The following is a 23,623-nucleotide window of genomic DNA, read 5'->3' as shown; positions in this document are numbered from 1 at the left end:
CAAAAAATCAATCGAATACAAAACAAAATAACGAACAAAAATCAAACAATAACAAAACGCTTCTAAAAGAATCAAATTTAAATATTAATTGAAAAGAAAAACGAAAATCGTGCACCCGTTTTTTTTTATTTTGCATTACATCAAGTGTTCTTTTTGTGCTTTTCAAACGAAACAAAATCAAACCATACAAAATGGTAGGTGTGATGTGAAACTATTTCAAGAACAATCCAAGACATTGAATGGATACTTAAGGGAAGAAGAAAACTTTTTGAAAACCCGTTCTAAATAAATGTGAAAGTGTGGGACTATATTTTTGAAAAATCCAAAAATGTCTATTTTCAATATAAAAGAAGAAAATTTCAAAAGTGAAATTAGAAAAGCGAAAAGGCTTGGGAAACATTTGTGGATTTTCATAGATGACTAAAAAAAAAAAAAATATTTGGCAAAATTGTGAAAAATTAAGACAAAAACAAAATGTTTTAGAACAATGTCATATCATAAATAAATTTCTAAAAAATTTTCTTAGTGCGCTAAAAATCTATTTGATGAAAAAATATGTGTGAATTTACCAAAGGATTCATCTGTAAACGTCATAAATCTTTTAAGGGCTTTTAGCCAAGTCAACGTTTGGTCTTTGAATGAAATTGTGATACAGTTTTTTCTTAAAAAGTCCAATGTTTACTTATATAAAGGACACACCACTTCAAAAGCGTCCAGCATAAGAGATGGAAAAGCTTACACACTTCTGCACACACTGGGGGACAAGATGTCATACTTGCAGGCCCAGAGCAGTTGGATACATAAATGAGTGTTAGCATAGAGACTGTTCTTTAAATATCTTGAAGACACACACTCTACTCCCAAAGTCCTTTAATTTGCGCCACCACATATTGCCTACACATCCTATGCGGAGAGTTTTGGAGATGTATGGCCCAAGACACAACCCCAAATATTGATTTTATATCAACACACTACTGACAAAGACCTATCATCGGAGTACCCTATTGTCCCCAAAGGATCTGGCGAGGCCTCCTTAAACTCTCATAGTAATTTGGCCTGTTGGGCAATTTTTCGGAAGAATGGTTTTCACTCAGATACATGCTGCCTAGTACAGAGCAACTTTTTAGCGAAGATTTCTTCAACTTGTATTGAAATCGATGAATTGGTCTTTGCCATTTACTTATTAAAAATAATTTCATGTAAATGCTCCCAGGGTTAAAAATGGTGATAACGTTATATCCAAGGTCGTCTTCGAAGGAACATAGACCGATGAAGTAGAGCTGGCAAAATATCGATACTATCGATATTTAATTTTTTTGACTGAATATCGATTGATATTTTTCCGATGGATACTATCGCAACAGTTCCGGCTTTTTCAAAATTAAACAAAAACAAGTAAAATGGCGTTAAGTTCGGCCGGGCCAAACTTTGGATACCCACCACCTCGGGTATATATGTAAAACACCTTTCGTCAAAATCCGGTGAAAAATGCATACCTTATGCCCCATAGCAGCTGTTCCGATTTGGTCCAAATACTTCTAAGTACAAGTCATTTTTCAATTGCGTATAACAAAATATTGGTCTTTTAAGTAGCTCTATATCTAAAATTAAACCGATTTGAACCATGTACTAAACGGATGTCGAAATGCTTAGCATAAGTCACTGTGTAAAATTTAAGTGAAATCGTATTATAAATGCGACTTTATGGGACCAAGACTATAAATCGGGATATTGGTCTATATGGCGTCATCGGACAACAAACCCGCCTTTTATGACCCCAAAACCTTAGATCAAGAGATCGGGCTATATGGCAGCTATATCCAAATCTGAACCGATCTGTGCCAAATTGAAGAAGGATGTCGAAGGGCCTAAGACAACTCACTGTCCAAAATTTCAGCAAAATCGGATAATAAATGCGCCTTTTATGACCCCAAAACCTTTAATCGAGAGATCGGTCTATATGGCAGCTATATCCAAATCTGGACCGATCTGAGCCAAGTTGACAAGGGATGTCGAAGGGCCTAACTCTACTCACTGTCCAAAATTTCAATAAAATCGGGTAACAAAAATGTCCAAATCTGGACCGATCTGAGCCAAGTTGACAAGGGATGTCGAAGGGCCTAACTCTACTCACTGTCTAAAATTTCAATAAAATCGGGTAACAAAAATGTGGCTTTTATGGGCCTAAAACCCTAAATCGTAGGATCGGTCTATATGGCAGCTATATCCAAATCTGGACCGATCTGAGCCAAGTTGACGAGGGATGTCGAAGGCCCTAACTCTACTCACTGTCCAAAATTTCAACAAAATCGGGTAATAAATTTGGCTTTTATGGGCCTAAAACCCTAAATCAGGGGATCGGTCTATATGGCAGCTATATCCAAATCTGGACTGATCTGGGCCAAATTGACGAAGGATGTCGAGGGGCCTAGCACAACTCACTGTCCCCAATTTCAGCAAAATCGGATAATAAATGTGGCTTTTATGGTCCTAGGACCCTAAATCGGAGGATCGGTCTATATGACAACTATACCGAAATCTGAACCGATCTGGGCCAAATTGACGAAGGATGTCGAGGGGTCTAACACAACTCACTGTCCCGAATTTCAACAAAATCGGGTAATAAATGTGGCTTTTATGGGCCTAAAACCCTAAATCGGAGGATCGGTCTATATGGCAACTATATCGAAATCTGAACCGATCTGGGCCAAATTGACGAAGGATGTCGAGGGGCCTAGCACAACTCACTGTCCCCAATTTCAGCAAAATCGGATAATAAATGTGGCTTCTATGGTCCTAGGACCCTAAATCGGAGGATCGGTCTATATGGCAACTATATCGAAATCTGAACCGATCTGGGCCAAATTGACGAAGGATGTCGAGGGGCCTAACACAACGCACTGTCCCAAATTTCAGCAAAATCGGATAATAAATGTGGCTTTTATGGGCCTAAGACCCTAAATCGGCGGATCGGTCTATATGGGGGCTATATCAAGATATAGTCCGATATAGCCCATCTTCGAACTTAACCTGCTTAAGGACAAAAAAAAGAATCTGTGCAAAGTTTCAGCTCAATATGTCTATTTTTGAAGACTGTAGCATGATTTCAACAGACAGACGGACGGACAGAAGGGTGGAGATGGCTAGATCGTCTTAGATTTTGACGCTGATCAAGAATATATATACTTTATAGGGTCGGAAATTGATATGTCGATGTGTTGCAAACGGAATGACAAAATGAATATGCCCTCTTCCTTCGGTGGTGGCTATAATAAGCAATCCAACACTGAATGCATACTTTAAAACACATTGCGCCTATAGAGGGCGCAATTTTCATCCGAGTAGGCTAACATTTTGTGCAATGATTTCTCTCATTACTTCCAACTGACTTTTTTAATCTTTGTTTTTTTTTGGTCTGTATTTTGCTTCTATATAAATCCATGTCCTGATTTTTACTTCCCATTTCCGTTTGAAATATAGGTGATGGGAAATTAACGATAGTATCGCAACTATCGATATTTATTATTAAAACTATCGAAAATATCGAATGTTGTCTTTATACCCACCACCATAGTATAGGAGATATATTCCTTTAGCCATTCCATTTGCAACACATCGAAATATCCACTTCCGATCCTATGAAGAAATATGAAAATATCCGTCCGTTCGTCTGTATGTCCATCGGTTGTAATCACGCTACAGTCTTTAAAAATTAAAATATTGACTGATCTGGCCATTAAGGATATTAAGCCCTTAAAAGGCGTACTTTTTGTACGATTTCGCTAAAATTTGAAACGGCTCCGATTTTCGACAAGAATATGGTTTATATGTGACCATATTAACATATAGCTGCCATATACACCGATATGAAGGTTTATGGTCTTAAGACCGTTACAGACTAACAGGCTACTCTCAAGTATCATTTATTTGAACCCCATATAGCCATTGGACGCAAAATTGGATATCAAATTCGATTTCTAATCTCAAATACCTTTCATTTATACCCCTTATTGCAAAAGTCAGCAAATATGTCCGGTTTAGGGTATGGGCCCTTAAAACTATCAATATCGAAATCCACTCATCATCATGGTGAGCAAATACGTCCTATTTAGGCATTGTTATGGGGGTGGTACGTCCCCTAGGGAGTTGGTCCCTAATGCTACTATCAGATTCGTGGTCTACTCCCAAATACCTTTCATTTGAGCCCCACATTTCCATAGTCGGCAAACATGACCGGTTTCGGGGGTCTTTTGGGGGATGGGGCGGCATATTGGAATGGTCAGCAAATAAGCAAATAAGTGGTGTTTTGGGGGGGGGGGGGGGGGTGTCCCCATACACAATTTTCTTTTCCGAATATTGATATCAGATTCTTGCTTTACTCCCAAAGACATTTCATTTGAGCCTCATATTGCTATTGTAGTAAATTTGGGGGTTGTTTTTGGAAGGGGCGCCCCCCCCCCCCCCCCCCCCCCCATACACTTGGTCCCATATTTGGATATCAGATATCGAATCCTGCAGTTTAATACCTTTTATTTGAGCCCCATATTGCCATGATCAGTAAATAAGTCCTGTGGGGGGGTGTTGTGCGAAAGGGGTGCATCCCCAGAAACTTGGTCCCATATTTGGATACCAAATTCGTATTCTACTCGCAAATACCTCGCATTTGAGTCCCATACTGCCATGGTCATAAGCCACGGTAAATAAGTCCTATCAAGATTTGTTTTGGGGGTTGGGGTGGCTCCCCTAACACTTGGTCCGACAATTGGATATCAGATACATTTTCTTATCCTAAATACCTATCATTTGAGTCCCATATTGTCGTGATTGGTCTAAATAAATGTTTTGTAGATTTTATGGCGGGGCGCCCCCCTAGGTATCCTATCCGAAATTTTTATTTTCAGGGTACTATATAAGAGCACACAAAATTTCGCTTAAATCGCAACGCCCATCTGGGAGATCTGGCGTTTCTGAAAATTAAGGTAAGGGGGAGGGTCCCCCCCCCCCCCCCCCCTTTAGATATCAAAAAATGTAATACCCTATTTTCACCACGGTATCATTATGCACCATCTGGGAAAATTTCAAGAAAATCGATTCGGTCGTTTCTGAGTCTATAAGGAACACACAAACAAACAAACAGGTGTTTGATTATCTCTTCCCCATCCCCATCAAGACATAGTCCATAGTATTCATTCTGCGGAACTATAAGGCGCGCGGCCATATGGCCTATCGCACAATGTCCGATTATGACTCCTGTAATCGTACCTAATCACCACTTATCAAGGGCCAACAATTCTTTCGACCTCTTTCGGTCAATAGATGGCCAGAGTGTCCTGACAATCTGAAATCAATCCACAGACTCTCACTTTGCCACCGCCTGGCCATCTCCTTTGCTATATTCAGTAGTTTGACTAAAGGCACGTGTGCAAGACCGGCCACAGGTTGGCTTGCCGTGGAGGATCCCCTCAAGGCGTACTTGCTCAGAACACCAATGAGTCCAGGAATACACGCAAACACAACGTTAAGAGCCAGAAGCCCATTCGGAGCGCCACATTCCGCCATGCCCTCGAACTTAAAGCATTGAAGGCCGCCATACTGTCCTCATATATCCTGAGTTTCTTGTATCTCTGGTCGTGGTCCTTAATATCTGCACCCTCTTTTCAACCTAACATAACCTAACCTATGAGCCAGAAGCTCGTTCGGAGGCCCACACTCTGCCATGCCCTCGAACTCAAGGCATTGAGGGCCGCCGTACTGTCCACACATCCTGAGTTTCGAGAATGAAAGGTCCAACCTCCGCATATCGTTTGCGGCCTACATGATGGCACGATCTTTCAGGCAAAAGGAAAGATCGTACACTCGTCCGGCCGTCTAAACAACACACCGTGGTCGTGAACCTCTGAATCGATCGCCAATCCCGTTCCTGACTCCATCCTAAAGCCATCAGTGAAGACCGAGGTTTCATTCAACTCAAACACAAAATCTGCCTTTAACTCCTCCTTTACGGAAAAGCGAATCCAGAACCAAATCGGTTTCGCCAATAGGTACTCTGAGAATCTCTTTAGCCTACCCTCAGCATGCCTGACATGCAGAGGGGACCCTGTCCGCCTTCTCCCAACATGCCAAGTTCCCTCAGCTTAAGCGCTACCTTTGCGGGACAGCCCCGCATGTAGACCTTAAACTCAGCATTGCCTTCTCAGCATAGCCTTCGGCACGGTATAGCTGGGAGCACCACACAAGCTAGAACATTGAGGTCCCATCTGTCTGCTGTTAATTGCTGTCACGAGAAGCTTAGCTGCGAGCTATTGGGCGCGTCCACAGGTTGCTGATAATGGAATGCTCCATACGGAGTAGCTGCAACGGCAGTCACGGATAAGCAACGGTATCGAGCGGAGAGTCTCAATGAGAGGTCGGGCGGCACCTGAGTGCCTTTGATGTTCGCTATGACAAGGCGAGTTATTGGTGCCTTCAAATAACCAATGGTCACCCTGTTCCCGCGGCAATCGGTCCGGAATGAGCTTGCTCACCTATGGGAGTTTGACGCGGATCGCCGCCTCTACATGAAAATGTGGTTACAACAACAACCTTCTAGCAGTGCGGATCTTAACGATCCCGTGATTCCGACGTAGGGCAGGCTCTGTATTTTGTAAAGTTCCCTCTCTCCACTCTCTCCACAGTCTTCCACCATACCAGTGCTCCATATGTCAGCACTGGTTTCACAATGGCCGGGTACATATCATCTTGGGGCTTATTCCCCACTTTTTACCGATCATCGTTCTACAGGAGAAGAATGGGCACATTGCCTTCCGTCACCTATCCTTCGTTTTCCTTTTCCAAAACACTTTCGAATCGAGGATTAGGCCTAGGTATCTCACCACCTTTGACCACTGCAGAGTGGTCCCATTCAAAGATGGAAGTCTGAAATCCGGTTCCATATATCTCCGAATGAAGAGCACCAGCTACATCTTCCTTGGGTTGGTCCGCAACCCAATTTTGGTAGGCCATCTCGAAAGCCTCCACAGTGATCCATAATCTCGTTGATCATCGATAGGAATCTGCCTCGAATAGGACGACGAAGTCCGCATATGCGCTCAGTCTCTCGCCATCTACGTTGAGATTCAAGAGGATTTCGTTTATCACCAAGTTCCAGAGAATCGATAAGAACACCAGCGGTATCGAGCGGAGAGTCTCAGTGAGAGGTCGGGAGGCACCTGAGTGCCTTTGGTGTTCGCTATGACAAGGCGAGTTATTGGCGGCTTTAAATAACCAATGGCCACCTTATTCCCGCGGCAATCGACCCTTTGGACCGGAAGCTTGACGAGGATGGCCACCTACACATGAAAATGTGGTTACAACAACAACCTTCTTGCAGTGCGGATCTTAACGTTCCTGTGATTCCGACGCATGCCAGTCTCTGTACTTTGTAAAGTTCTTTGGTCCGTATACTCTTCCGTCTTCCACCATACCAGTGCTCCATATGTCAGCACTGGTTTCACAATGGCCGCATTTACAAAAGATTTTAAAATATTTCAGAGTATCTTCCATGTCCAAATACCTATAATTTTTGCCAACTGCCCCCTCATCAATGATTTATAACAATAATGCAGCAAAAGGCAAATCAAAGACCAATTTAAACGCCGTTTTATCATTTTCAGTTTTTATGATGGCTCAGACAGCTTAAACAAGCTAATCATAAAATTTTAAAGCATTTGAAAAAATCTTAAAAAACGCAGACTAATTTCGTATTGAATATTTAAACGAATGATTAATGCGAGCCAATCTAGATTAGGACATTGTCAAGGCAAGGCATTATAAATCTTTGCTTGAAATGCATTTGGGCCAACGAATGATACATAAGAAGATCAAAATTCAGTGGAATTCGATTTGCTTCCTCTCATCACATCGTTTAGGCATTTAAAAATGAAGACATTTAAGTTGAAAGGCAAAAAACGAAAACGAGTAGTAATTGATATGTATTGATTTTTTGCTTTTGCACAAATCGGCAATGTTAAGTGTGAAGGTTGTAACACTCTGTCAAGTGAGGATAGATAATGATCTTGTGGTAGGTAACCACCATAGGGGGTATACTCATATAGTCATTCCGTTTTTAAGACCTCGAGGTGTTGATCTGCGACCCCATCATATAGTCATGACTCTTGATAGTCATGACTCATGAAATTTTATGTCGATCTAGCGATGTCCGTCCATCCTTCTGTGGAAATTACAGCAGAACGCTTAAAGCTAGCCGAAATTTCGCACAGATACTTCTTATTGATGTATTGGGTTGCCCAAAAAGTAATTGCGGATTTTTCATATAGTCCGCGTTGACAAATTTTTTCACAGCTAGTGACTCTGTAATTGCATTCTTTCTTCTGTCAGTTATCAGCTGTTACTTTTAGCTTGCTTTAGAATAAAAGTATAAAAAAAGTATATTTGATTAAAGTTCATTCTAAGTTTTATTAAAAATGCATTTACTTTCTTTTAAAAAATCCGCAATTACTTTTTGGGCAACCAATAGTTTGTTGCCATATCTGCTCCTGATTGAACTTTCTAACCCCCGGGAAGCCGCAATTTTTATCCGATTTGGCTACAATTATAAACGGAATGTTTTGTTATGACTTCCAGCAAAGTACGGCCCTAATCGGTCAATATCGTCCCATATAGACCGATCTCTGATTTGGTTTCTTCAGCTCTTAGAAGCAGAAGTTGTTGCCCCATTGAGCTTAGCATTTTGCTACGACTCCTAACAACCATACCAAGTATGGTTTGAATCGGCCTATAGCCTGATATAGCTCACATATAAAACCAATCTCCTGATTGGACTTCCTAAGCCCCTGGAAACCGCAACTTTTATTTGATTTGGCTGAAATTTTGCACGAAAGGTTTTGTACCAAGTACAGCCCAAATCGGTTAATATCCTGATATAGCTCCCACATAAACCGATCTTGCGATAATGTTTTTTCAACCCCTGGAAGCAGAACTTGTTGCCCGATTGAGCTGATATTTTGAAAGTAGTGTTCTGTTACGACTCATAACAAACGTACCTAGTACGTACCTTCGAATCGGTATATAATCTGATATAAGTCCCTTATCTTCCGATTGGAACTCTTGAGCACCTGGAAGCCGCCATCTTTGTGCGATTGGGCTGAAATTTTGCACGTAGTGTTCTATTGCGACATCTAACAATCGTGCCTTAATCGGCTTAACCTTATAGAGGTGCATTTATTTTCCGATTTGGCTGAAATTTGAAACTGTGAGATACATTAAACCAGACATACAACCCAAAAATGGTTCAGACATACAACCAATGGTTCTATCGATTTTAGGTATTAAGCCCATTAAAAGGCGCCTTTATTATCCAGGCCACACGTAGCGCAGAGGTTAGCATGCAAATATTGCCCATGAACATTGCACTAAGGAACAGGGGCAAACTTCTCACATATCATTGAGTGCAGTCCGATTCAAGTTTAAGCTCAATGATAAGGGCCTCCTTTTTATAGCCGAGTCCGAACGGCGTGCTGCAGTGCGACACCTCTTTGGAGAGAAGTTTTACATGGCATAGTAGTACCTCACAAATGTTGCCAGCATTGGGAGCGGAAAAACCACCGCTGAAAATCTTTTCTGATGGTCTCGCCAGGATTCGAACCCAGGCGTTTAGCGTCATAGCTGTATCGGTCTATAGACCGATTCAGACCATATTCGATAAGATAAGAATTGCGCCCTCTAGTGGCTCAAGAAGTCAAGATTCAAGAACGGTTTATATGGCAGCTTTAGCTTTAGCTTATGTACCGATTTGAACCATACTTGGCAAAGTTGTTGAAAGTCATAACGAAACATGTCATGCAAAATTTCAGTCAAATCGGATAATAGTTGCGACCTCTAGAGGCTCAAGAAGTCAAGACCTCCGATCGGTTTAAATGACAGCTATATCAGGTTATGGACCGATTTAAACCACATTTGGCACAGTTGTTGGAAGTCATAACAAAATACGTCATGCGCAGTTTCAGTCAAATCGGATAATAGTTGCGCCCTCTATAGGCTCAAGCAGTCAAGACCCCAAATCGGTTTATATGACAGCTATATCAGTTTATGGACCGATTTCAAACATACTTAGCACGATTGTTGGAAACCATAACAAAACACCTCACGCAAATTTTCATCCAAATCGGATAATAGTTGCGCCCTCTATAGGCTCAAGAAATCAAGATCCAAGATCGGTTTAAATGAGAGATATATGAAAACATGGACCGATATGGCCCATTTACAATCCCAAACGACCTGCACTAATAAGAAGTATTTGTGCAAAATTTCAAGCGGTTAGCTTTACTCCTTCGAAAGTTAACGTGCTTTCGACAGACGGACGGACATGGCTAGATCGGCTCAGAACGTCAAGACGATCATGAATATATATAGTTCCTGGGGTCTTAGACGAACATTTCGAGGAGTTAGAATGACGAAATTAGTACACCCCCATCCTATGGTCCAGGGTACAAAAAAATTTTTCAAACATGCAAACATTTTCTATAGAAAAAAAATTTTGACAAAATTTTCTATAGAAAAATAATTTTGATAAAATTTTCTATAGAAAAAAAATTTTGACAAAATTTTCTATAGAAATAAAATTTAGACAAAATTTTTATATAGAAAAAAAATTTGACAAAATTTTCTACAGAAAAAAAAATTTTACAAAATTTTCTATAGAAAAAAAATTTTGACAAAATTTTCTACAGAAAAAAATTTTGACAAAATTTTCTATAGAAAAAAAATTTAGACAAAATTTTCTATAGAAAAAAAATTTTGACAAAATTTTCTATAGAAAAAAAAATTTGACAAAAATTTCTATAGAAATAAAATTTAGACAAAATTTTTCTATAGAAATAATATGTTGACAAAATTTTCTATAGCAAAAAAATTTAGACAAAATTTCCTATGGAAAAAAATTTTGACAAATTTTTCTATAGAAAAAAAATTTTGACAAAATTTTCTATAGAAAAAAAATTTTGACAAAATTTTCTACAAAAAAAATTTTTGACAAAGTTTTCTATAGAAAAAAAATTTAGACAAAATTTCCTATGGAAAAAAATTTTGACAAAATTTTTCTATAGAAATAAAATTTTTAAAAAATTTTCTATAGAAATAAAATTTAGACAAAATTTTCTACAGAAAAAAAAATGTTGACAAAATTTTCTATAGAAAAAAAATTTTTGATTAAATTTTCTATAGAAAAAAAATTTAGACAAAATTTCTTACGGAAAAAAAAAATTGACAAAATTTTCTATAGAAATAACATTTTGACAAAATTTTCTATAGAAATAACATTTTGACAAAATTTTCTATAGAAACAAAATCTTGACAAAATTTTCTATAGAAACAAAATATTGACAAAATTTTCTATAGAAAAAAAATTTCAACAAAATTTTCAATAGAAAAAATTTTTTGACAAAATTTTCTATAGAAAAAAAAATTTACAAAATTTTCTATAGAAATAAAATTTAGACAAAATTTTTATATAGCAAAAAAATTTTGACAAAATTTTCTATAGAAAAAAAAATTTTGACAAAATTTTCTATAGAAAAAAAATTTTGACAAAATTTTCTATAGAAAAAAAAATTTTACAAAAATTTCTATAGAAAAAAAATTTTTGACAAAATTTTCTATAGAAAAAAAAAATTTGACAAAATTTTCTATAGAAAAAAATTTTGAAAAAATTTTCTATAGAAATAAAATTTAGACAAAATTTTTCTATAGAAATAAAATGTTGACAAATTTTGTGGGGGGGGGGGGCTACCCTCTCCCATATCTCCATTTTCAAAAATGCCGGATCTCGGAGATGGGTGCACCGATATAAGCGAAATTTTGCATGCTACCTTATGTTACCCCAAAAAAAAAAACGAAATTGGTATAAAATTTAGGGGTCAAATAACATGGGGGAACGCCCCATCGCAAAACCCACTCTAACGGACATGCTTACCGATTGGGACAATATGGGTATCAAATGAAAGGCAATTAAGAGTAGATTACGAACTTGATATGCAAATTGCAACCTTAGTATTCGGGGTGGTCCCCTACACTGGAAAATCCGCCCAATAGGGCACTTTTGCCGCTTTGAGCAAAATGGGTATCAAATGAGAGGTATTCAAGAGTAGAGCACGAAGTTGGCATAAGGCCAAGTATTTGGGGGTAGTCTAATTGCATAAATTCTCTCTAAACCAATGGCAATTGGGGCTCAAATAAAAGGAATTTAACGGTAGAACACGATGCTGATATTTTTTTCAGGGCTAAGTGCGTGGGTGGCCGCCCCAGCCTACATACCCGCTCCAGCCTACATACCTGCCCCAGCCTACATACCCGCCCTAGCCTACATACCTGCCCCAGCCTACATACCCGCCCCAGCCTACATACCCGCCCCAGCCTACATACCCGCCCTAGCCTACATACCTGCCCCAGCCTACATACCCGCTCCAGCCTACATACCTGCCCCAGCCTACATACCCGCCCTAGCCTACATACCCGCCCCAGCCTACATACCCTTCAAACTGGGCATATTTTGTGGATTATAGCAAAAAGAAGCTCAAACCTGATATCTGTTTTATGGCCAAGTGTTTCAGGGACGACTCATATCACAAACTCCCCTGGGATTTTGGGAGTAGAGTATGAAATTGATATTCACATTCGGAGCAAAGGGTTTGGCTACTCCAATCCACCACCAAAACCAAGAGAATGAAGTATATTTAACATCCAAATGTGCGGAACCTCCCCTTACCTTGATTTTCAAAAACGCCAGATCTCGGTTATGGGTGGGGCGATTTAAGCGAAATTTTGTTTGTTCATAATAACTCAAAAACAGAAATTTTGGTATACTGTTTTAAGCTGGGATGTCGAGGGTGACCGCCCCCAACTCTAAAGCCCTTCAAATGGAATTTTGAACCAATAATGACAGTAGTAGGCTCAAATGAAAGGTATTTGAGACTAGAGCACGAATTTGATGCATGGGGGTTCACCTCACCCCCAAAATCATCCCCATAGAGGACATATTTACCCAACATAGCAATCAAATGAAAGAAATTTGGGAGAACAGCACTAATATAATATCCCCAATGGGGGGGAAATATCTGAAAGCAAATATCAGCACCCTCAAACAGGACTTTTTTCCTGACCATGCCAGTATAGGGCTCAGACCGAATACACTCTCTTATTCGGTCTGAGCCCTATACTGGCTCAGTATAGGGTGCAGCGAAGCGGGCCCTGTCCAGCTAGTTGTTCATGAAAATAAAGTTTAAAGAAACTTTTTTCTTTTGCAACTAAATAACCATCGATGGGAAAAATTCAATTCTAAACATTTTGAGTTTTAGTTGAAATCCAGAGTATTGTGGTGTTTCTAGGAAAACGGCTATTATTATACCCTCCACCATGGGATGGGGGGGGGGGGGGGTGGGGGGTATACTTATTTCGTCATTCTGTTGGTAACACCTTGAAATATGCATCTAAGACCCCGTAAAGTATATATGTTCTTGTTCGGCATGACATTTTAAGTCTGTCCGTCTGTCTGTCGAAAGCAAGCTAACTTCCGAAGAAGTAAAGCTAGGCACTTGAAATTTTGCATAAATACTTTTTGTTAGCGTAGGTCGCTTGGGATTGTAAATGGGCCAAATCTGTTCATGTTTTGATATAGCTGCTATATAAACCGATCTTGGATCTTGACTTCTTGAGCCTCCTCTAGGGGGCGCAATTTTTGTTCGATTTGACTGAAATTTTGCACAATGTTCAGCATTAGATTTATGTTCCGAATCGGACTATAACTTGGTGTAGCCTCATAGCCTAAAAAGAGATACCGCACAAAGAACTCGACAAATGGGATTGATGGTGGAGGGTATATAAGTTTCGGCCCGGCTGAACTTGGCACGCTCTTACTGGTTTTTTGTACAAATTAATTTTTATGTATTATTGATAGTGTCATAAAAAGTTGAGAAAAAAATGTTTCAATAATTCAGTCGCTACTCTCTGATTTCCAATGCTGAAAACATTCAACTATTCAGAAAATTGGCGTATATATTTGGTTGCCCAAAAAGTAATTGCGGATTTTTTAAAAGAAAGTAAATGCATTTTTAATAAAACTTAGAATGAACTTTGATCAAATATACTTTGTTTACACTTTTTTCTAAAGCAAGCTAAAAGTAACAGCTGATAACTGACAGAAGAAAGAATGCAATTACAGAGTCACAAGCTGTGAAAAAATTTGTCAACGCCGACTATATGAAAAATCCGCAATTACTTTTTGGGCAACCCAATATGATACTATTTATAACACGCTTTTTATTAGCTGATTTCATAATGGATGATCTTAAACATATCAAAAAATATTCCGAATTCATCATAAACCAATGTTTATTATGGATTAATACTATTTCAGCTGGTAATACCAGCATAGTGTCATAAAATTTAAGTTTTCGGTGGCAAAACCTCTAAAAATTATAAGCATACATCATTATTGGTAATTGGATATTCGAATATTGCCAAACCTCTTATTGAAGAAGTTTGTTGATATTCAAAAAATTCTTTTAAAACACAATTTTGTATGGAAATATTCACTGAATATTGAATTTTTTTTTTGAATATTCAGAGACAACTTTAACCCGATAAATGTCGAAAAACCTATAAAACACAAATTTCAACAATAACTGACAAGCAAAGAATTTATGAAAATTCGAATTTACAAATGACTATTTAAATCGTATTGCGTTAATTAGAATTTGTTTAAAATCTAGTCATTCCTGATTGTCCACTGACATGGCGTCTTCCTCTTTTGTCTGCTTAGAAGTGGATTTTTAAGAATTTATTCTAACCTTGTGGTAAATGAAAGTAAAACGATTGGCCATCATAAGCCATCGTAATTTAGTGATTTTATTTAAGTGATTTCCTATTCATTTATACAGTGGGACAGGTGTGTGGTTTGAAAGTGAAATGATTCTCTGTGGACATTGTAGGTGTGTGGCTTGAATGCCATTTAAGCTATCAACAATTCTTGATGGATGGCTTTTGCTATTTGTTGAACAATAAACGCATAGATAAGCAAAGAAAATAAATAAGATTTACTATGCAAAAAAAAAAGGAATGGGGGAGGGGGAAAATGGAAATTTGTTGTCTAACACCAAAAGATTTTGCCATGTTTTAATTAAAAAAAAAAAAAAACAAGAAGTAAAATAGAGAGATCGATTTATATGGGAGCTATATCGCCCGATACATATATAGAACGATTCAGACCATAATAAACACATATATTGATGGTCATAGGAAGATCCGTCGTACAAAATTTCAGGCAAATTGGATAATATTGGTTGCCCAAAAAGTAATTGCGGATTTTTCATATAGTCGGCGTTGACAAATTATTTTCTCAGCTTGTGACTCGGTAATTGCATTCTTTCTTCTGTCAGTTATCAGCTGTTACTTTTAGCTTGCTTTAGAAAAAAAGTGCAAAAAAAGTATATTTGATTAAAGTTCATTGTAAGTTTTATTAAAAATGCATTTACTTTCTTTTAAAAAATCCGCAATTACTTTTTGGGCAACCCAATAATTGCGCCCTCTAGAGGATCAAGAAGTCAAGACCTAAGATCGGTTTATATGGCAGCTATATCAGGTTATGAACCGATTTGAAACATATTTGGCACAGTTATTGGATATCATAACAAAACAAGTGGTGCAAAATTTCATTCCAATCGGATAAGAATTGCGTCCTCTAGAGGCTCAAGAACTCAAGACCCCAGATCGGTTTATATGGCAGCTATATCAGGTTATGAACCGATTTGAACCATATTTGGCATAGTTGTTGAATATCATAACAAAACACGTGGTGCAAAATTTCAGCCAAATCGGATAAGAATTGCGCCCTCTAGAGGCTCAAGAAATCAAGACCCACGATCGGTTTATATGGCAGCTATATCAGGTTATGGACCGATTTGAACCATATTTGGCACAGTTATTGGATATCATAACAAAACATGTGGTGCAAAATTTCATTCCAATCGGATAATAATTGCGCCATCTAGAGGCTCAAGAAGTCAAGACCCAAGATCGGTTCATATGGCAGCTATATCAGGTTATGAACCGATTTGAACCATATTTGGCACAGTTGTTGGATATCATAACAAAACACGTCATGCAAAATTTCAGCCAAATCGGATAAGAATTGCGCCCTCTAGAGGCTCAGGAAGTCAAGACCCAAGATCGGTTTATATGGCAGCTATATCAAAACATGGACCGATATGGCCCATTTACAATACCAACCGTTCTACACTAATAAGAAGTATTTGTGCAAATTTTCAAGCGGCTAGCTTTACTCCTTCGGAAGTTAGCGTGCTTTCGACAGACAGACGGACGGACATGGCTAGATCGACATAAACAAACAGAATGACGAAATTAGTTTACCCCCCATTAGTTTACACCCTACCTGTGGTGGAGGGTATCAAAAATTAAAAATTTTTTAATGTTCAACATTTTCTTCAGAAGTAGTTTCATGGAAGTAGTTTTAAACTTTTTTTCCATATTTGGCCATATCGGACTATATCTTGATATAACCTATAGACCGATCCGCCCATTTAGGGTCTTAGGCCCATAAAACCAACATTTATTATCCGATTTTGATGTCTTAGGCCCTTGGACATACTTCTGCAATATGGCACAGATCGGTCCAGATTTGGATATAGCTGCCGATTTAGGGTCTTAGGCCCATAAAAGCCCCACTTATTATCCGATTTAGATGAAATTTGGGACATTGAGTTGTGTTTGGCCCTTCGACATCCTTCGTCAATTTGGCCCAAATCGGTCCAGATTTGGATATAGCTGCCATATAGACCGATCCTCCGATTTAGGGTCTTAGGCCCATAAAAGCCACATTTATTATCCTGAAAAAATATCAGCTTCATGCTCTACTCTTAAATAGCATTAATTTAAACCCATATCCATATATGCAATCCATAATGCAATGGCCAGTAAATAATTGCTCCATGTGGAGTGTTTTGGGGAAGTGGTAGACCCCAGAAAATTGGTCCCGAAAGTAGGTATCAATTTTGTGCTCTACACACCAAAACCTTTCATTAAAACTCCTCATTGACACGGTTGGTAAATATGTCCGATTAAGGGGTGTTTTGGGGAGTGGGAGATCGCCCAGACCCTTAGCCCTGAAAATATATCAGCATCTTGCAAACTGCAAATTTTTCCCATGAACATTCCACTAAGGAACAGGGGCAAACTTCTCACACATCAATGTGTGCAGTCCGATTCAAGTTTAAGCTCAATGAAAAGGGGCCTCCTTTTTATAGCCGAGTCCGAATGGCGTGCAGCAGTGCGACACCTTTTTGGAGAGAAGTTTTACATGGCATAGTACCTCACAAATGTTGCCAGCATTAGGAGGGGAAAACCATCGCTTAACATTTTTTCTGATGGTCTCGCTAGGATTCGAACCCAGGCGTTCAGCGTCATAGGCGGACATGCTAACCTCTGCGCTACGGTGTATCTATTCTCAAATATCATTTATTTGAACCCCATATTGCCATTGGCCTCAAAATTGCACAATAAACTCGTTTGCTAATCTCAAATACCTCTCTTATAAACCCCCTATTGCAAAAGTCAGAAAATATGTCCGTTTTGGGATATGGGCCCTTAAAACTATCAATATCGAGCTCCACTCTCTTTGAGACCCAAATTGTCATGGTGAGCAAATACGTCCTATTTGGGGGTGTAATAGGGGTGGGAGGACCCTTAGATAGTTGGTCCCGAATATTGATATCACATTCGTGGTCTATTCACAAATACCTTTCATTTGAGACCCATATTTCCATAGTCGGCACACAAGTCCGGTTTGGGGGATGGGGCGGCCACCCAGTGACTTGGCCCTGAAAAAAATATATATCAGATTCGTGTTCTACTACAGCAAATTAACCCCCAGAAACTTGGTTCTACATACCTTTCATTTGATTCATTTCCCATATAGAAAAGGTCGGTAAATATGTTCGATCTAGGGGTGTTTTAGGGGTTGGAGTGGTCCCCCAAATACTAAGGCCGACAATTGGATATCAGATACGTTTTCTACTCTTAGATACCTTTCAATTGAGCCCCATATTGTCTTGATTGGTCTATATATATATTTGGTAGTTTTTGGGGGTGGGGCGGTCCCCTTAGGTATACCCCATCCGAAACTTGGATACCAAATTTTTATTTTAAGGTTAATTTAAGAGAGCACGCAAAATTTCGCTTAAATCGCATCATTAGTCTCCGAGATATGGCGTTTATGAAAATTAGGGTAAGGGGGAGGGTCCGCCCCCCTCTTCAGATATCAGAATATGTAGTACCCTATTTCACGGTGTGTTGTCCCTTGAAATCCGCACCAAATACAGTTCATATCGGATTATATTTCGATATAGCTGCCATATATACTGATCTCCCGATTCAAGGTCTTAGTCCTTAAAATTGCCCAATTCCCAACTTCGCTGAAAGTTAGACATCTGTACCGATTATGATCTAGATCGATCTATATTTGGATATAGCTGCCATACACACCGATCTCCTGATTTAAGGTCTGCAAATTGCAATTTCAAATCCATTAAGGAACATGGGATACTTCTCTCATACCAATGAGTGCAGTTTGATTAAAGTTTAGGCTCAATGATAAGGGGTCTCCTTTTTATGGCGGCATCCTAACGGCTTGTCGCAGTGAAGAGAAGTTTTTACATGGTACAGTACCTCACACTAGTAGGGCAAACCACTGCTGACATTCTTTTCTGATGCTTTCGCCAGGATTCGAACCCAGGCGTTTAGCGTCTTAGGCGGACATGCTATCATCTGCACTGCGGTTAAAACATTCATTCATTCAGTCATTTATTACCCAATTTTGCACATAGAGTTGTGTTAGGCCTCTCGTCATTCCCATCCAGTATGGTCTAGATCGGCCTGTATATAGATATAGTTGGCACATATACCGATTTCCCGATTTAAGTCCTTGGATCTATAAAAGAACCATTTATCATTCGATTTTGTTAAAATTTGCTACAGTGAGTCATGTGGAGACCTTCGATACCCGTGGACCCAATGAGGTCCAGAGTGGCCTATATTTGGATACAAGCTGGTCTGGTGTGCTTCGCTACAACCATAAGTGCTTGCGGTGCCCCTTTGGACATGGTCCAAAATTGAAAACTTTTTATATTCGTATTTAACTCTCAAATAACTTCCATTAGAATCTCATATTGTGCGGTTAGGCAGACATGTCCATTTCGGTTTTGGTATGGGGCGACTCCTCGGTAAATGACCCAATTTTTTTTAGATAGTTTCCGTATTCTACTCTCAAATACTTTTCTTTCAGAGACCCATTTTGGCCTGCGCGGTGTACATGTCCATTTGGTGCATAATTTTGGGGTGGGCGACCCGCCCAGGAATAGTTTCCAAAACTTTTATATACGTTTCCTATTCTACTCTCAACTACCTTCCGTTGGCATCTCATATCATCCCGAACGGGCTACATGTCTTTTGGGGGTGATTTTTGGGTTGGGGCGGTCCCCCTGGCACATCACCCAAATTTTTATATAATCATCATATTCTACTTCCAATTATCTTTTATTTGATACCCATAATGGCCCAAATGGTAAACATGTAATTTTTGGGCGGTTTTTGTGGGTGGGGCGGCCCCCCCAACACATGAGGTCGAATTCTTATATCAAGTTTGTACTCTACTTATAAATAGCTTCCATTTGAAACCCATTTTGTTCCAATCGGTAAACATGTACGTTTGGGTGGGTTTTGGGTAGGGCGTCACCATCGGTTTTTTGACCCTAAAGTTTTATACACAATTTCACTTAAATCGATGCACTCACCTCCGAGATCTGGCTTTTTTATACCCTACACTACAACTGTGGTACAGGGTTTTATAATTTGTGCATTTGTTTGCATTTGGAGGCGAGCTAGACCCATTATTAAGTGAATCGATCGGCTTGGTCCAGATTTTGATATAGCTCCTTTTAATATCTATCATCCGATGTGAGCTACAGTTTTGATCCGATTTTTTCAAAATTTTGCATAAGATGTTTGATTGAACGTCTCAAGTTGTTCGCAAAATTTCATTGAAATCGGTTCAGTTTTAGATATAGCTATCATATATATCATTCATCCGATGTGAGCTATAACGGCTGTAGCAGCCACAGTTTTGATCTGATTTTTTCAAAATTGTGTGTAAGGTGTTTGATTGAACATCTCAAGTTGTTCGCAAAATTTCATTGAAATCGGTTCAGTTTTAGATATAGCTCCCATATATATCTTTCATCCGATATGATCTATTATGGCTGTAGCAGCCACAGTTTTGGTCCTATCTTTTCCAAATTTTAAGCGAAGTGTTTGATTTAATGTCCCAATTTGACTAAAAAATTTCATTAAATCGGTTCCCCAATATATATACTTTTCAGCCGATATGACCTATTATGGCTGCAGAAGCCAAAATTTTAGTCACACCTTTAAAAAATTTTTGCATAAGGTATTTCATTTACCGTCTCAACTCGTCCACCAAATTTTTATTAAAATCGGTTCATTATTAGATATAGTTCCCATATATATGCATTATTACGGCTTGTCAGTTTGAACCGGTCTAGCTATGTCCGTCCGTCCGTCTGTCGAAATCACGATAGAGGTCAAACGCGTAAAGCTAGCCGCTCGAAATTTTGCACACATACTAAGTATCAATATAGGTCGTTGGAGATTGAAAATGGGCCATATAGGTTCAGATATAGATATAGCTCCCATATAAACCGATCTCCCGATTTGATTTTTTGAGCCCCTGGAAGCCGCAATTTTCTTTCGATGTGGCTGAAATTTTGCGCGTGGTGTTCCTATGTGACTTCCAACAACTGTGCCAGATATGGCTCAAATCGGTCTATAACCTGGTAACAACTTGCAACAACTTTGCCAAGTACGATCCAAATCGGTCTATAACCTGATATAGCTCCCATATAAACTGATCTCCCGATTTGACTTCTTGAGCCCCTGGCAGCCGCAATTTTTGTCCGATTTGGCTGAAATTTAGCATGCAGTGTTCCGTTAAGACTTTCAACAACTGTGTACATTTCGGTCCAAACCGGTCTATAACCTGATATAGCTCCCATATAAACCGATCTCCCGATTTTACTTCTTCAGCCCATGGAAGCCGCAATTTTCTTCCGATTTGGCTGACATTTTGCACGTGTCAACTTCGGTAGTTTGTACAAATTTTTAGTATAATATAACTGACAAATATATGCCTATCTTCCAATACTAAGGCCTAGGGGCCATAAAAGGCGCATTTTTGGAATAATCTGGCTTTAATTTGTATTAGACCCATACACATTCTTCTCGAATATGATAGTGGTAGTACTATATTTGGATATCCCGTTTTACGGTCGTAAGCAGTGAATTGTGTTAGACCTCTTGACGTCCTTGCCGTCCTTTTCTATAGCTGCCATGGGTTCATAAATCTTGAATTTTTCCCTGTATTTGACGAAATGTGGTTAATATATATAACCGAGTTGGTAGACGTCCAAGGTCCATCTCGCCCATAATTAAACCTTTTTACTTAATTTAACAACATTTTTTATAAAATTGTCTACCTTTTCATTTTCCTTTTCAGAAATTCCTTTTGATTGGCTTCGCTTTCATTGGCATCGCTGCCGCTGTCCTCCCCGACTCTGCCACCCAAGGTCCCAATCCTCAGGATATTGCCACTCCTGAGCCCGAATACATTGATATTGATTTGCCTGAGCCCCCAAGACCAGCTCCCCCAGCACCTGTTCACAGATTTGCCGCTCCCGTGCAAAGAGCTTTTGTGCCTGCCCCAGCTCCCATCCAACAAAGACAGGCATTCGCTGCCCCACGTGTTATTTCCCACCCAGCTCCTCGTCCCGTTCCACAGCCCATTATCCATCATCAACAACATGCTGCCCCCTCTAATGTCTTCCAACAACGTGCTGCTGCCCCAGCTCAAGGACATGCCTTCAATGTGCAATCAGGCTATCAATACAGACGTCCTGTCTATGTCAGACGTGTCTACTATCACCGTCGTGCTTAGATAGATAGTTGCTACCCAACCATGACTGTGGGTCGCGGCGAAAGCCAAAGCCTGAGGTCAGCTTTATAGAAATTATGTGTTAAAATTGTAAAAATTAGTTTATCATCACACCTAAGCACTGAAAGAAACCCCACAACCCTACCCTTTTGAAGAGAAACACATCAAAAAAAAAAAAACACTATTGTATTAAATTGCGAATTTAGTTGTAAATGTTTTATTTAATTTTATTTCTTTGTTTGATTTTCATTTTCATTTTTTTTCTTAACGTTTTTCTTTTTTTTTTTGTAATATTTTAGACTGTTGTCTCCAGGGCGAATGTGAGCACGTGGACATTGTAGCCGGAGACATCAGTGAGAGTACAGAGAGACAAATGATGATGTGTTCTCAACGTTGTATTTGTTGATTTGAAGAGTTTTTCGGAAATCATCGCGAAAATTGTCACATACAAAAAGTTGAAGTTGAAATAAAAATTATTTTATTTATAAAAAAAAAATCAAAAAATTAAAAAACAAAATATCGACTTGTTTTAATGAATAGTTATGGGATTAGGGGAAATATTACAAAGCTTTAAGGTTAATGCTATGTTCGCTTTTCGAGAAAGAAATAGGGCCCAGATATTAGTCTGCCCCATGACCCCCTAAGTCAGTAATCGGCTTATTGTGCGCTCTAAAAGCTAAAAAGTAACCTCGAAAAAGAAAATTTTAAGGAATCCCGTGCTACTTACAAAATCCTTAATTGTCTTCCATACAACTACCCTAAGTTGGTAAATGTCTGGTAAAGTGTCCCCACCTTAGTACCGGTGTCTGTTAGCCGCGAGAGCCGGGCAACGGCATAGGAAATGCTCTAAAGTCGCATTATTAATCTTCCCCACATGCTCTACACATGCTATCACTTGCCGCACCGATTTTGCGTAAGTGACCTCAAAGCCCTAGGTGTCCTGTTATGACAACAAAAGCCAAACTGACCTCCTTCTTACTTCCTTTCAGTAAGAGCCCCATAGGATTTTCGCCGTTTTACCGACTGTTTCGCAGTTCCAGAGAGTGCGTTTGTCGCCCACGCTCTTAAATCGGACTGCGTCGAACCGAAAGGCTTTGGGTTACCCTAGCTTATCGATGGCAGTTCTCTGGCCTTTGCTGCCAAATCGTCTTCCCTTTCATTCCCCTTTACTCCGTTATGGCTCGGCACCCAAACGATGCGGATTGTGCCATCCTCAGAGAAGGCGTTAATCTCCTTCTTACACTGAAAGACTGTTCGTGACCTTACAGTCCAGCTTGTTAATGCCCTTATGGCAATTTTACTGTTAATGCCCTTATGGCAATTTTACTGGCAGATGTCCCCACTCGATGTCTTCGCGTTAGTATCCCGTGATCACCCTGATCTCTGCCTGAAGGACCGTATTATAGTCAGGCAGTCTAAAACAGATCTCAGCCCCTGGTATCTTAATGTAGACTCCCAGATTCACTCTGTCCTCTAGCTTTGATCCATCCGTGTTACATGACCATCCAGATGGCAATACTAGGGTTTCGTCAATCCTAGACTGTGCCGATGGCA

General features: G+C 39.3%; 1 protein-coding gene across 1 annotated transcript; it reads left to right on the top strand.

The window, feature by feature from the left end:
* LOC106094041 (uncharacterized) lies at positions 1-22,115 on the top strand. Its single transcript, XM_013261212.2, has 2 exons — positions 1-194; positions 21,635-22,115. Exons 1-2 carry the CDS (start codon positions 192-194, stop codon positions 22,070-22,072), a joined length of 441 nt encoding a protein of 146 aa, XP_013116666.1. The 5' UTR covers positions 1-191; the 3' UTR covers positions 22,073-22,115.
* Positions 22,116-23,623: the final 1,508 nt, after the last annotated feature.

Source organism: Stomoxys calcitrans, chromosome 1, assembly GCF_963082655.1.
Source record: "Stomoxys calcitrans chromosome 1, idStoCalc2.1, whole genome shotgun sequence".
NCBI lineage: Eukaryota > Metazoa > Arthropoda > Insecta > Diptera > Muscidae > Stomoxys > Stomoxys calcitrans.
Note: the sequence above shows the minus strand (reverse complement) of the source record. Positions and strands in the feature narration are given on the sequence as shown.